At 58.1% G+C, this 14,587-nt stretch overlaps 1 protein-coding gene across 1 annotated transcript; it reads right to left on the bottom strand.

Moving 5' to 3' along the window:
* Positions 1 to 12,001: 12,001 nt before the first annotated feature.
* LOC135577892 (cilia- and flagella-associated protein 52-like) lies at positions 12,002 to 14,044 on the bottom strand. Its single transcript, XM_065048004.1, has 3 exons — positions 13,894 to 14,044; positions 12,886 to 12,985; positions 12,002 to 12,430 (listed from the first exon to the last, which is right to left on the bottom strand). The coding sequence occupies exons 1-3, from the start codon at positions 14,016 to 14,018 to the stop codon at positions 12,116 to 12,118; spliced, it is 540 nt and encodes a 179-aa protein (XP_064904076.1). The 5' UTR covers positions 14,019 to 14,044; the 3' UTR covers positions 12,002 to 12,115.
* Between the last annotated feature and the right edge of the window lie 543 nt (positions 14,045 to 14,587).

The raw sequence follows: 14,587 nt of genomic DNA on the forward strand, positions 1-14,587 counted from the left end.
ATGGCCCACAAACTTCATATATGGTTCCCCAGGATCCTGCTTTATTGTAGAATAGGGTGGCACAGGGTTACCTATATTGGGTAACTCACTGCTGCCAGAGCAAGCCCTTGCGTTTGCTGCAAAACCCTTGGATTATCATTACTATCACTGCTATACAATTCCCTTGTGCTTCCCTGTGGATCAGTAAGTCGACGCATATTTGCAAACCCATCTAACCCAGTCTCCAGCCCTTTTCCAGACCACGATCTCAAATATTCATCTGCTCCTCTTACGGACCACATCCCACCTTCAACACATTGTCTAGCCCATTTTTGTGTTCGCTCCCTTTTAATACGGAGCTCCTCAGGAGTGAGGTCTAATTCCGCCCCCTCCCTTTCCTGTTTTCCCCGTTTTTCACATCCCCTGCCAGTTGCCTCCAGCCCGTCCTTCATCGCATCTGACGCCTTTTGATATGCTCTTAACCACGAAGTTTTACTGTTACCGCCATCTAGTCGCCTCACGGCGTCTAGAACTTCTTGCATCTGGCTCTCCTGCCGTCTCAGTAAGTCCTTCGGGCTCTGCACGTGGCTCTCCTGTCGCGGTTGAGACGGACAAGCGACATGGACCGAGTTCTTTCAAGATGAAAGGAATGGATACTATTGATTGCTATAAGTGCATTTTTATACAATTCTACCAGTTCGTGTGTCTTTTCACTATTGGTTACAAGTTACAGCACTAACATCTCACTGGTTAATTTTGCTGTCATCCATGTTATTCTTCTATCCCCTTCTCTCTCACGGGTACATCTCTCCTTTCTCACGGGTACAACTCCATATCTCCGGATACTCCTTTACTCCCATCCTTCTCAAGGGTAAATCTTAATATCTTCAAGGCTGATCTCTACTCCCATATTTTCTGACAAGGATTCCACAGACCCGCTGTAGTTCCCCACACTCTCCTCCTGGAAGCCAGGGCGATTCTGCGGTGCTGCATTCTCGTGCTCCAGCGGGTCCTCCGGCAACGGCACTTCAGCTGGATTAACCTGTCCGGGCTCGTTGAACCTTGCTGGTTGCTGCCGTTGCTCGTCGCAGGCAGGCGATGGCTCAAAGGGCGCAGAGGGTATAATTTGCTCTCCGCCCCAGAAATCCAAATCTGACACGGGACATACCAGCGGTATCGATTGTTCAGAGTCCTCGGAGGGGGGGCAGCTCGCGGCGGGCGGCTCCGGGGGGACGGCACACAGCTCCGGCTCCGCTGAGACCTCCTGCATCAGCCGCCTGACCTCCCGCCACGGCCCGGCGAGGTCGCAAGCCTCGCGGCTGCCCCTTGTGACCGCGTCCCACAGTTCGGTCCCTGTGTCCTCCCGTGTACCGGGAGAAGAAAATCCGTCGTCGAAGGGGACACACGCCTTCTGCTGGGCGAATCGCAGCAGGCGCTTTAACGCGTCTGTTTCAAAATACCTTCCTGTTCGTGCAGCCAGCTGCAGAATACTTTGCATTATGATTTTTTCTTCCGCGGATGCCGTGTTTCCCACGCCACCTGCTTCTCCGCAGGCCTGCTTTCCGCTATTCTTCAAGCGCAGGGCTAACTTCGCCCTCCAGGTGCCTTTCCTGGCGTCTTCACGTCCCAACGATCTTGCTTCGATATGAAGTATCACGTCGGGGTCACCAAAATGTTGCTCTTTCCATGCGAGACACGGAACCTGACACAGCAATGTGATGTTCACAGAGTTCGCTTTATTGCCGGAGCGGGCTGGCTCTATAGCAAAGCTGCCCTGTCCAGGCGCCTTACAACAACGCTCCTTTAGTTTCTTTTGCCTCTGGCTTCACCTCTCAGCCAGGCTGGCGACAGCCCCATCCCCCCGGGGCGGGGGGGCTCTGCCACTACAGAAAAGCAAAGATTGGTGAGAAGAAATAAGGCAAAAAGACAAGGGATTACAATTACCCACAGGAGGGAAAACCCTGCTTATAGATCTTATGGAAAATAGCCCAGGAATTAAATGTCACCTCGTGCTGGATATTTGGGGGGTCTCAAGTGACTGATACATCGGATGAACCTCTTGTAAGCTAGTGTCGCGGGTAAATTCATCAAATACCTCTATTGCTCCCACTTGGTACCCAGGTCCACCTAATGGATATTGGTCTGGAAATGGTAGCCTGGTGGAAGAAAACAGGGTTCGTGATAGCATGTGCATTTCTGGGTTTACTGTTTGTGCCGTGTGTGATCCTGTGCTTTATTCGGTTAATACATCCAGTAGTCCAAGGCATGCAAATCTCAGGCATGCCCTATAGATCCTAAAAAGGCAACTTAGCAAGATTTGTCAGGAAGCAAAAATTCAATGGGCTCGGGCCTTGCCAATAGTGGTGTTGTGTATTAGAATTAAACCTAGGAGCGGAATGTCAGTAAGTCCGTACAAAATTCTGTATGGCAAGCCATATGAAGCACCGGATCCAGATCCAAGTGTACATGTAAAAGGTAATCAGGATTTCTACAATTATGTGTTGCCTCTCGGCAGGACACTGAATCAACTCAGATCCGCACTAGTGTGGAATCGCCCACTAGCACTTGAGAATCCGGTACATGATACAGAGCATGGAGACACGGTGTATACAAGAACTTGGAATAAAGGAACTTTAAAAGAACGTTGGGACGGACCCTATCAAGTACTCTTAACCACATTAACCGCAATTAAGGTTGCTGGAATAGACTCCTGGATACACTACGCCATTCAACACAAGAACCGAGAGGTTTTTGACACCTGCTTTCTTGTCGGTGTCCTACTGAGCACTAGCACAAAGCCAAGAGTGTTGCTCAGCAGCACCAACCACGTCTGCCAGGAATTAGTCTTCAACATGAACCAGGGGCAGCAGAAGGCAATCACCAGCACCACAGACAGCAAAGGAGAAGTCTGCAAGATCCCGTAAGGCTGGAAGAGACTGTTGGCATCTGCTCTCCACGGCAAAACCGGAGGAGAGCGTAGAGGGAAAAGAAATGAAAGTCATTGACCGTGAAAAATGCGTGGCGAAACACAGGAGGTTCTGACACAAAAAGACCCTCCCGGGAGCAAGCCATGACTTCTGGAGCCAGCATCTCTGGCCCGGGATGAAGGCTTGCCCATTGCCGTGCGGCCACTTGGGGTGCAAAACTGGGGTTTGAGAGGGGCTGTTGCCCCCCAGTGTCTTGCTCTGCCTGGAGATGTCTGTGCAGAGGTCCCTGGACAGGACGCCTCTTCCTCAGTCAGCGCTGGCAAAAGCCATCTGGGGACACGCTCCGTCCTCTGGAACTCTTCCTGGTGTGACTCGCAGCTCACGTGTGACAGCGCTGCTAGAGCAGTTCGTGCTGCTTACAGGCAAGATCAGCCTTTGCATTTGAACCACCTCCTTGCAGAGGTGACAGGAAACATACTCTGGTTTATGTCGTTCTAGCTGCAAAGGCCAGGGCAGTGTTCATGAGGGAGCAAGCGATGAGCACATTTCCTGGTCGGCAGCCGCTGGCTCGTGCCAACGGTCAAGAGAGGCAGAAGAAATCCCTTCAGAACAGCTCCCTCTCAAAAGACATCCTTCTGCTTGATGAACCGCAGGGAAAGGCGTCCTAAACCAGGCGCTTTGACCTTGTTTTCAGCCCAGGTTCCCAGTGCTGGTGCACTCGTGAGCCAGTCGCTGCACATCTGCCACCAAGGGGAATCGCCTCCGAGGCCAACTGTGCCGTGGGGAAAGGAAAGGGTGAAACGTCGGGAGAGTTTGATTTAGTGCACAACACGGATAAAGCCATTCTCTCTGCAATTAAAACTGAGGGTGTTTAATTCAGTGAAATGAGATTTCATTCCCCATGACCTGTGCGATTCTCTTTTGAATCTGGGCACGGGCTGCAGTGACCTGCCACAACATTTGAGGTGTCACCAGCTGCATTGTGGGTGGTAAAGTGGGAAAGGCAGGAGGGAGCCTCAGCATCTCCCATCCCGTGGATGACTTCATCACAAAGGAGCAGGGCGGCGCCCGCTGGCTCCTGGGGCGGCTGTTGCCGGGCAACAGAGACACTATATTGTCCCCTGTCACCTGTGCCCCTCGCCCATTTGGTCACTGGCCGTGGTGGGATCACTTGCCGTGGTGGGATCACTGTGGTGGTGGACTCATTTTGGCAGTTGGATCGCTTTTGGTGGTGGGATCACTACTGGTGGTTGCATCACTTTTGGTGGTTTGATCGCTTTTGGTGGTTGCATCACTTCTGGTGGTGGGATCACTTTTGGTGGTGGAATCGCTTTTGGTGGTTGAACCGCTTTTGGTGGTTTCATCACTTTGGGCACTCGGATCGCTTTGGTGACTGGATCGCTTTCATCACTCGGATTGCTTTCGGCACTTGGATCTGTTTTGGTGACTGATCGCTTTCTGTGGCAAGAAGGAGCAGGAGAAAGGCTGCTGGCTGCCCATCCCTCCAAGATCACCTCCGGACAGAAAAGCTCCCGTCTTCCCACATCAGGCTCTGTGTTTTCCGGCAGAGCAGGAGCGATGGCCACACTCGGTCTGCTGGAGATGCTGAACGCCGCCATCGGGACACCCAGTTTGGGGGTTGTTGACTTCGTGGCGCTTCACAAGTTGCTCGAGGCCATCATCGGGCAGCTGGGCCAGCAGCAGCTGTCTGTCCTGGAGCCAGGGCAGAGCCCGGCCCCCGGCCTGGCAAAGGACCAGGACAGCAAGGACCAGCCTGGCCAGGAGAAGGAGGAGGACGGAGCCCTGGGCACAGGGCAGCAGCTCTGGAAACCAGAGGAGCAGCTGGAGGGGACCGGGAGCAAGTCCGAGGTCTCCTCCGTGGCCAAGGAGCTGATGCCAACAACAACCGAAGAGGAGGAGAGAGCCGTCTCCAAGGTAGATGCTCTTGCTGGTCCCTGGGTGCTCCCCCACGAGACGCCCCCTCCTCTGGGCTCCGCGCTGCCGTCGTGCCGCCCTCAGCCCAAGGGCTGGGTTAAGCCCGAGCTCCCGCAGCAGAGCACAGCGGGGCCCAGGTCCCCAGGGACCCTCCCCTGGGCTCACCCCCCACCCGCTCTCCCAGAAAAGGGCTTCGCTCCAGCACCTGTGGGAGGAGATCAACAAGTTTAAGGAGGCGCAGTGCGGCCTGGCAGAGGACGTGCGGGCCATGCAGAAGGCGCACTCTGGCATGGCACAGGACATGCGGGAGATGCAGGAGGCCATGCAGAAGGCGCACTCTGGCATGGCACAGGACATGCGGGAGATGCAGGAGGCCATGCAGAAGGCGCATTCTGGAATGGCCCAGGACATCCAGGAGATGAAGGAGGCCATGCAGAAGGCGCATTCTGGAATGGCCCAGGACATCCAGGAGATGAAGGAGGCGCATGTCGGCCTGGCAGAGGACATGCATGCCCTGCAGGAGGCGCATTCCGGCCTGGCCGAGGACATCCAGGAGATCCAGGAGACGCTTGGCCTGGTGAGCATCCCCTGGTGCCCCGGGAGGGAGCTGGGCCCTCGTCCCTCCCCGCTCCTGCTGCCCTGTCACACTGTGCCCGTGCCCCACGGCCATCGGTGTCAGCAGCGTGAAGGGCAGCAGGAGGGAAGAGTGGGAAGGGTGTCCCAGGAGTTGCTAAGGCACTTTTGAACTAGAGAGCCCTCAAAACAGATCCAGGGGAGGGGAGGAGGGGAGATAAAGCTCTGCCCGTGCAATTCAGCCACGGCCCCCAGGCACAGCCCTGGCCAGCGTCCCTCTGTCTCCCGCCCCAGTTCATTTGGGGATACTCTTTAAATCCCGCTCCCACATCTGAACGGGAGTCCCTCTCCTCGCCCAGCTCCAGGGGAAGCCCCAGGACGCTGCCGGGCTGCGCAGGGACAGGAGGCGGCTGCATCCCCCGCTCCCTCGGGGACACCAGCCCTCCTGCCTCGGGGCACAGCCTGTGGGTTGGGGTGCTGGGCAGTGATGCTGCGGGTCCCATCCCTGGGTGTCCCATCCCCCCAGCTCCATGGCTGGGCTGACCCCGTGATCCCTTTGCATTTGGGCTCTCATGTTCAACACGAGTTTGGCCCTGTGAGATGGTGGTTTGGGGACAGGGACTGGGGACATGGCGGGGGGTTCTGGGGTCTGTCCTCACGGCTGCCCAGCTGCCAGTAAACCTGCTGCCCTTTGCCTCTTCTTCCCAGGAGGGCGGTGGGGGCCAGTCTGCCCCTGCTGAGCCCACCCAGGTGGCCATGGACAGCCAGGCCAGGAAGAGCTCAGCACTGGGGCCGAAGGGACGTGGGACACGGCCTGGGATGGAGACCGGCAAGGGGACTGCAGGGTCTGGCTCCCCGGGGATGCGAGCAGGGACACAGGGGGAACCAGCGACCCCTGTGAAGTTGTCAGGCGCTCCCTCTGATCACACGAGGTCTACTGGTGCCGGCGCCACCACCCCGGGGATGCAGGCAGGATCCCGGGGCACCCAGGCCAGCACCTCGGGGCTGGAACCAGGATCCCGGGGCACCCAGGCCAGGACCTGCCTGGGGACACAGCCAGGGGCCCCTGATGCCCAGGCCAGCACCTCGGGGATGCAGCCAGGATCCCCTGGGACCCACACCAGCACCCCTGGGGTGCAGCCTGGGTCCTCCAGCTCCCAAGCCACCATCCCAGGGGATGCCCAAGAGCCGGCCAAGCCCTGGGGCTCCACCAGCACCTCCAGCTACGAGTCGGAGATGCGGGAGGTTCTCTCCCAGGTTGGGCAGCTCGGCCACCTCTGCACTGGTCTGAAAGAGCAGGTGGAGCAGCTTAAATCTACCAAAGCAGAACATGCGGATCTTGAGAACTTGCGCCGGCTCTTCCCGAAGGGAGGTGAGAGCACGGGAGGACTGGCGGGGGTTGTTTGGCGTGGGGTCACCCTGGGTCAGGGGCTCGTCATGCTCAGAGACCCCCTCACCGACAGCACATCCCCTTGCACCATGTCCCTCTAGGCCGGGAGAGCATCACCAGCATCCTGGCCGACCTCAGGTGCCAGGTGTCCTTCCTACAAGACATGGCCAGGGCCCTGCACGGGGAGGAGGAGAAGGTGAGCCGGCAGCAGTCCCCGAGGGGCTGCGGGGATGCCAGTTTGGGCAGGGAGGGGGCAGCCGAAGGGTCCCCGTGCCGGAATGACACAGGGGGCTGTGCCCTCACCGCCCCCACTGCCGTTCCCAGATCAGCAAGGTGGAGGATGCTCCCAGAAAGACGAGGGGGGCTGGAGCCGGCAGAAAAGCAGCCGGCAGCGGCCAGATGACCCGACAGCCACGGTAAAAGGATGGGAGAGGGTTTCCTACCCCGCAGGGCTGCGAGGGATCCTGGGGTCTGGGAGCATCCCAGTTTGGGGGCCGAGGGACACCCCCACGAAGGCTAAGCCTGCCCCTGCCCCCATCTCGCTGGCCAGGCCCAAGGGACAGAAGGTCAAGGCAGAGCGGAAGGAGCTGGGGAAGCAGCCGGAGCCGACCCAGGCCGAGCTGGAGCAGTTTGCGGCCAAGTACGTGAATAAGTTGGTGATGGAGACAGCGCAGCAGCTGCAGGCAGAGGTGAGGCCCGGGGGCAGCGCTCCCAGCCCCCGCTGGCTCGGGGGGAGTCCTGGCGGGGTCCCGGCCACGTCCCCTGGCTGGATGGGGCCATGGAGCCTCCACGGCACCTGGGCTTGTGGGCGGCATCCAGCCCGGCTCAGAGCTGATTCCTCCTCCCCTGCCAGCAGGTGGACGAGCCGAGGGCGACGGTGCAGAGCGGGGGACACGAGCACGCAGGGTGCCACTTCTGCAGCCCGGACACCAGGGTGCTGCTGGGGAAGCTCCTCCAGCGCTGCGAGAAGCTCGAGGAGCAGGTGGAGTCCCTGGCCCAGAAGGCGGGCGGCAAGGTGGACAGTTATCCAAAGTGGAGGAGACAGGTAAGGAGATGCGGTGTAGGGGGCTTGAGCTGCCAGGACCCCCCAGGCATTTCTGCTTTGCTCTAACGTGGGGGAGCCCCTCGCTGCCCCCCTAATTGGCTTGTCGGAGTCAGCAGCACGGAAGGGAATTAAAGCCTTGGAGCAAATGTCCTGCTTGCACTGAGGGCCCGTGGCCATCAGCCAAAATACCCTGGGTCTGCCCCCGTGGGGCAGCCACCCCCTTGCTCAGCACCGCCTTGTCCTCTTAGTCCCTGCAGCAGGACGAGCAGCTCAAGTGCCTCCAGACCAGCATCGTGCAGCTCCAAAAAGGCTACGAGAAGTTGAGCTCGGCCCTTGCAAACCTGCAGCAGGATCGCCAGCAGGAGCAGAATGACGTCAAGGTGGGTGGCTGTAACGCGCAGGCAGAGCCCAGGCTGGGACCCCAAGGGGTCTGTCCCCCTGCCACCCTGCTCGCAGCCCTGCACAGCTTCCCCATGCCTTTCCTGGAGGTTTCTGATGGGGTGGGGAGGCAGGGGGTGCTCGGCTGGCCGGGGGCAGCTCCGACCCTGCCGTGGCATCACGGGCTGCTGTCTGCCTTGGAAGGCTCTGTCCCAGGCCCTGGGGAGGCTGGAGAAGAAGCAAGCAGACAAGGAGGAGCTGCTGGTGCTGGGAATCGATGAGGTACGGGCTCAAGGGGCCCCGGTGCCAGTCAAGGGTGTCCCGGGCAGGGTGACAAACACCCCTTGTCCCTTGGGTGCCGGCTGGCAGAACCAGCCAGGGGGAGGGAGGATTTCTAGCCCGGCTGCAGGTCCCTTGCCAGGTCCCTCTGTGACCCCGAGTCCCTTCGGCTGGTGGGACCAACGCCACGGGGGTGATGGGGTGAACAGGACCACGTAGCCACTTCCCCTCTCCTGTTGTCTCTGCATCCTGTCCCCACCGCTCTCCTGCCTTTCCCTGTTGCTAGAAAGCAGACAAAGCCGCCCTGGCTGACAAAGTCAGTCGCAGCCAGCTTGAGGCGTGCGTGGAGCGGCTGACCAAGATGATGGAGGAGGTGACGAGCCGGGTGACGGGCCAGGAGAACGGCTGGCTCCAGTTCCAGAAAGAGCTGCAGAGACAGATGGACTGCAAGGTGAGGGCTCGTCCCCTCCACGCAGCACTGGCACCTTGGGGCCTGGCAGCCTAAGGCAGCATCCTTGCGAGGGTCCCCCCTCCCGGCTGTGCCCCCGGGGACCACCATGTCCCATCCTGGGGTAGCTGGCTGAGGGTGTCACCCGTCCACAGCTGGACCGCCGGGAGCTGGGGGCGTTCCGGAAGCAGCAGGAGGAGCGGTGGAAGAGCCTCAGCGGGCAGCTCCAGGAGCAGGCGCTGCAGGCAGAGCGTGACAATGCCGCTGGGATTAGGAAGTGAGTGCGATGGGGACAGTGGCGGCTTTGGCAGTGCTGGCCCTGTTCCTGCTGGCTGTCCCGGCTCGTGCCGGTGTGGTACCTGGCGTGGAAGCCACGTGGGCAGCGCCCCTGGGGATGCTGAGCAAGTGGCTGTGCCTTGTGCTCCTGCCAGCTGCAGCGTCGCAGCGATAGAGGCGGCACAATGAGGGGCACGTGTGGGAGGAGCCCTCCTCAACCAGTCTTGGGGGGTGGGTGCAGAGGCTTTTTGTGGCTGGTGTGCAGGTGGGGCTGTGCCCCCCAGGAGCTCCCCAGCCCTTTTCTCCCCCCTCCAGGCAGCTGCTGCCTGGTTTCCATTGCCTGTCCTGTGACCGGCCCCTCAACATGCTGGCGCCTGGACCGTGAGTAACTGCCCCCCGAACAGGGAGCACCCCCCGACCCCTCCCTGGCGTCGAGTGACACATGGGGTGCCACCTGCCGGGCCCTGAGCACCCCCATGTCCTGTCCCACAGGGAGCGGACGGGCGAGTGCAGATACCCCACTGTTCCGCGGAGCTGCGGGGGCCCACACACCGTCACGCCCCCGCGCTTCCAGCCCCAACCGCCCAGCACCCCACGGCCGTCCCCATCCAGCGCCCGCCGCCCCAACAAGGTAGGGATGACAGAGGTGGGGAGGGGGATGCTGAGCCTGCGGGGGGATCTGTGCCTCAGTTTCCCCGGGGAGAGCTGGCTGGGGGAGGGTTGCTGGGGAATGCGGAACGGGGCCCCGTGTTTGGGTCACACGCTCTCCCCTTCCCAGAAGGACGCGATGCAGCTGTCGGGCCAGGACGGCACTGATGGGAAGCGGCAGGACGAGCAGCTCTCCATGATGGGGGGCTCTCAGCTGCCCACAACACCAACGGCCACCCCAGAGACCTCGACCTCGAGGAGCCAGAAAAGTATGGCCCTGTCAGGGCACCGGGGGGCAGAGGACACCCCGCTGTCTGGGGGGACGGGTCTGTGCCCACAGCTGGGCAGGGTTGGACGGGGGTCTGGGCTCTGGGCTGGGCTGTGGGGGCAGCACTGGCTGCTGGGGCAGCCGGTCCCTGTGGTGGAGCTGGAGGGAGCTGGGGGGACATGTGGGGTGGTGCTGGGCAGTGTGGGACAACAGCCTGTGTGCTTCAGGGTGGGGGCAGGACCCTGTTGGTGGGTGTCTGTGGCTGACCCTGCCCCTCGCCCCCAGGCACCGCCTCCCCGCTGCTGTTAGCCGTGCTGAAGCGCCGACCAGCCTCATCTCCCGGACGCCTCACCCAGGCACCGAAGCTGCTGCCGCCCATCCAGCCCCCCCGCAGCGAAACAACCCCCTGACAGCCGGGCAGGACGGGGGTCCCGGCCCCGGTCCCACCGCCCCGGGCGCTGAGCAGGCAGCGGCTGCAATAAATGCCGATGGGCAACCAAGCGCCGCTGTGGTCTGAGTGGGGGTCCCTGGGGCAGGATGGCAGAAAGCCCCCTGTGTTTGCTTTTCCAGGAGAAAAATAAGTGCTAAAAAGGCGCTTTGGGGTGCCCAGGTGGATCCAGTGGTATCCAGGGTCCCCAGAGGGAGCACGGGGAGCAAACCAGTGGGCACCAGGGCAGAGCCAGCAGAGGCCCATCCTGCACCCCGGCTGGGGCTGAGGTGTCCATGGGCTTCAGAAGCACCCCCTGGCACTAACTGGGGGGACGGGGTGAGGGGGGAGCCAGGGGGCTGTGCAAGAAGCCGGGCTGGCTGTCGGCAGCCGGAGGAGGGGAGCGCTTTGCTCTGGGTCGGGGGATCCAGAACTGGGGGGACGCAGCAGCTTCGTGCCCCGCCCCGGGGTGCCCACAGCCGCCGTGTCGCAGCGCTTTGCAGTCGCAGGAAAGCACCGGGCAGCTCGAGTTGATGGGCGCTCAGTTTCCCCAGCCAGGCGATGCCGGCGGTGCCAGCCCAGCCACCCAAGGCCCGGCAAGAGACAAGGGCTGTTCATACAGCCAAGCAAAAGTGTGGCCCGTGGGCAGGGGAGCTGCCAGCCCTGCCTGCCCTGCCTGCACAGGCAGGAGGAAAGCCCCTGAGCAAACCTCCTGCATCCCAAAACCGGGGATGCTCAGCCCAGCAGAGCTGGCACTCTGCACTCTCCAACTGAAGCGGAGCAGCTGAGACCGGGGAGTGGACCAGACATGTCCCTGATGGAGCCACGTGCCAGGGGGTTCCCACCAGCCCCCCAAGGGCGGTGTGTCACGGAGAGTCCTCGCAGCTTCATTTAAGGGACAACAGAGTCCAAAACAACTTTCATTAAACCGGCGAGGAACAGGGTTTTAGCACTCCAAAGTGACTTAAATAAAGGTTCGGATATCAGCTGAGGAAAATTTTTTGAGGGGCAGCAACTGATACAACCAATCAGGCGGTGCACAGCGTGCACACACGGGGCTTCACTCAAAACAAATGCCGGAGCTGGCCCTGAGTCCCGGAGAAGTACACACTTGCCTAACACGGTGCGGGATTGTTTTAAAGAGACAAAGTACGCGTGCAAATGCGCACGGAAAGTTACTCGTGCATATGTGCACGGGAGGAAAATACACCCACGATTCGGCGAGGGTAAATTTATACGCGCTCAAATGGAGCGCGGAAAGTTATACGTGCATATGTGCACGGAAAGTATAAATATACTCGCAATCCTGCGAGAAGTTTTACTTACACCCGTGGCGGTGTCAGCATTCAGGACACAGAACCACGGGCGTAGTTATATGCGGTGCTTTATCTGAGCGCTGGGAAACCAGGGGCTCGCACCCAAAGCTGGTTCCGACCACTGATTCAAACTTCACCATTTTATACAATTTGGTTACATACATATTCATTGAAGTTACAACGTGTATATTGCATATTCATTAGGTTACACAATTATTTCACAATATCAGTTGCAACACCTTGGAACTACTCTAAGCATGCGCAGTGTCCTCTGGTGGTCGTTCAGGGGTCGTTCCTGACAGCGCAGGAAAAGCGTTAGTCTGAGAATCCGCTTTGTGATGGTTCTCCCGCAGGTTGCTCTGCCTTCAGTCACTAACAAAGAGCAGGACAAGGACAGAATTGGAGTCACAGAGCTGCTACTCACCATGCTCAACTTCTTCTTCTGGGGCCCACAGGCAGTCAGCACCTTGCTGCTTGTGTTCACTTTCAGGACATCTCCACTCGTCGTGCCAAGATGAAAATCACCATCATCGTCTGTCATCTATAAGAAAGCATAAAGAAAAAGAGATCACGGTCTGGATCCTGAGACCCGTGTCCCACGCCTGACACTGGGCTGCATCAACAGCTTTAGTTCAGTGGATTGCCAAGAGTTCACCTGGGGGAACCCAGCCAATGTTTCTGTTCCATCACACGCACAGATCCAGAACACTGCTGAACGCCAGACACTTTCTAACCAAATCTAGATCATATTTGGAAGCATAAAAATCCAGGTGCCGCAGCCCATGACCGTAAGACGTGCTGCTTCTCTTGAGGAGCATCCAGAACACTCTTTCCCAGAGGCCGTGGGAGATCAACTGCCATGGCCAATGCTGAGGAACTTCACTGCCGTCACGCGCTTGGGACCAACATTTCCAGCATTATTAGAGAAACTCGTGGTTTTTCTCTAGTCTGTACAGAGTTTCTTAGTTTAGCAAAGTCATCTTGGCTGAAACGTACCTGAACACACACGGTGATTCCTCTCAGTTGCCCCGCGTAGCATTCAGATGGATGGATTGTTTTAGTTGCTGTGTCGAGTTCCCACACTCGAATGGTGAAACTATAAGAACAAATAGAGTGGGATCAAATCCACAGATGCAGAAACCTCCAAGTTTTTTCAGTACTACAAGAAGTAAAAAGCCTTCACAAGGCTCCATTATTCTGATCTTTCAATACGGAGAAAAAGAACAATATCAGAGAAGTCTCTCATGGAAACTTTTTCCGGGTAAATCAAAAATCTTAAGGCTTCAGCAAAAACATATGTGAGGACACTTTCAACTCTTTTCTAGTGCAATTTAATTGACGATGTCAGAGACGATGTCATATCTTTAAGCAGAGTCACCCTTACATTTACCAAAGTGCTAAAATTGCAAAGGCGAGCACTCATAAGTGCGAGTGCAGCCAAGAGCATCCAAAGCCGTCCCTGATGTACAGGGAGGTGCAGGCCCTCAACGCGTTTAAACGTCAGCCTGGATATACGGGCGCTGCCGCAAATCCTTGCAAAACGCGACGTTTTGTACAACTTTTGTTACAAGCCAGTGACCAACTGTACATCACATCTGGTGAGGACAGGAGATCATCCAACGACCGGCAAGACATCATTGTTTTGACATTAATTAGCCATTGTTCAGGGGCACTCACTGACTGCTTTTCTTGTGTAAACACTGGCAGCTAAATATGTTAAACACTGCACGGGGAATGCTGAGTACAAAATCCTGCTATCAGGAGCAGAAGTGACGCACGTGGGCCCCTGTGTGCTGCTCTGAAAACATCTTGTTACATGGAGAACAAGCAGAAATGCCTTAAAGCTACAACCTGACGGGTATTCATGAGTCCATTCAGAGTAAAAAGAAACAACACAAGCACACAGTTGCTTAAGTTTCCTTGTAGTTCAATAAAGACTCTTTGTCAAAGGAAATAGGGCCAGGGGTTCTCTCGCTCTGCTCGTTCCTCTCCACAAACCCTTACTTTCCAGCAGTGACAAACACCTCGTCCCTGCAGCTGGAGCACATGACGACGTTGGCATTGCCGGCGCTGCGCGGCGAGGCCGGGCTCCCGCACACAGCCTCTCTCTTACTGACGTCCCACACCATCACCCTGCAGGAGAAGAAAGCCTTGAAACAGCTTCGCTTTTTGACATTGCTTGGAAGTCAGTTACTAAAAAACAAAAGCAAGACAAAGCCTATTGTCCTGCAGTCTGTTCCTACCAGGACACACAACAGAAGTAACTTTGTAGAGATTCTACCCAAGAAAAAACTTGTCGCCAAAGTGTGGAATTGCAGTTTACATCCCCTGCTCCTGAAGCAAGGCTACGTGGATTTATCAGATTCCTTCTGCGGAGCACGACTCAAATCATACAGAATCACAGAACAGCTTGGGTTGGAGGGCCCTTCCCAGCTCCCCAGTGCCCCCCTGCCATGAGCAGGGACATCTTCAGCAGCTCAGGGTGCTCAGAGCCCCGTCCAGCCTGGCCTGGGATGTCTCCAGGGATGGTTCAGCCACCACCTCTCTGGCCAACCCGGGACAGGCTCTCACCACCCTCCCTGGAAAAACGTCTCAGGCCGCCCATAGAATCTGATTCTTGTCAAAAATCTTGTGCCAAGAAGCGGAAATCCTTACCTGCCGTCGTCCTGGCCTCCCAGGGACACAAGATAAATGCCTC

Source organism: Columba livia, unplaced genomic scaffold (assembly GCF_036013475.1).
Source record: "Columba livia isolate bColLiv1 breed racing homer unplaced genomic scaffold, bColLiv1.pat.W.v2 Scaffold_166, whole genome shotgun sequence".
Classification (NCBI taxonomy): domain Eukaryota; kingdom Metazoa; phylum Chordata; class Aves; order Columbiformes; family Columbidae; genus Columba; species Columba livia.

What these genes read in the sequence shown, in the direction of transcription:
- LOC135577892 (XM_065048004.1), bottom strand. Translation starts at nt 14,018, where the DNA reads ATGGTGTGGGACGTCAGTAAGAGAGAGGCTGTGTGCGGGAGCCCGGCC. An exon ending in GTGTTTGTCACTGCTGGAAA is followed by an intron (nt 12,986 to 13,893) that starts GTAAGGGTTTGT and finishes TTGTTCTTATAG; the next exon opens with TTTCACCATTCGAGTGTGGG. An exon ending in GAATCACCGTGTGTGTTCAG is followed by an intron (nt 12,431 to 12,885) that starts GTACGTTTCAGC and finishes GCTTTCTTATAG; the next exon opens with ATGACAGACGATGATGGTGA.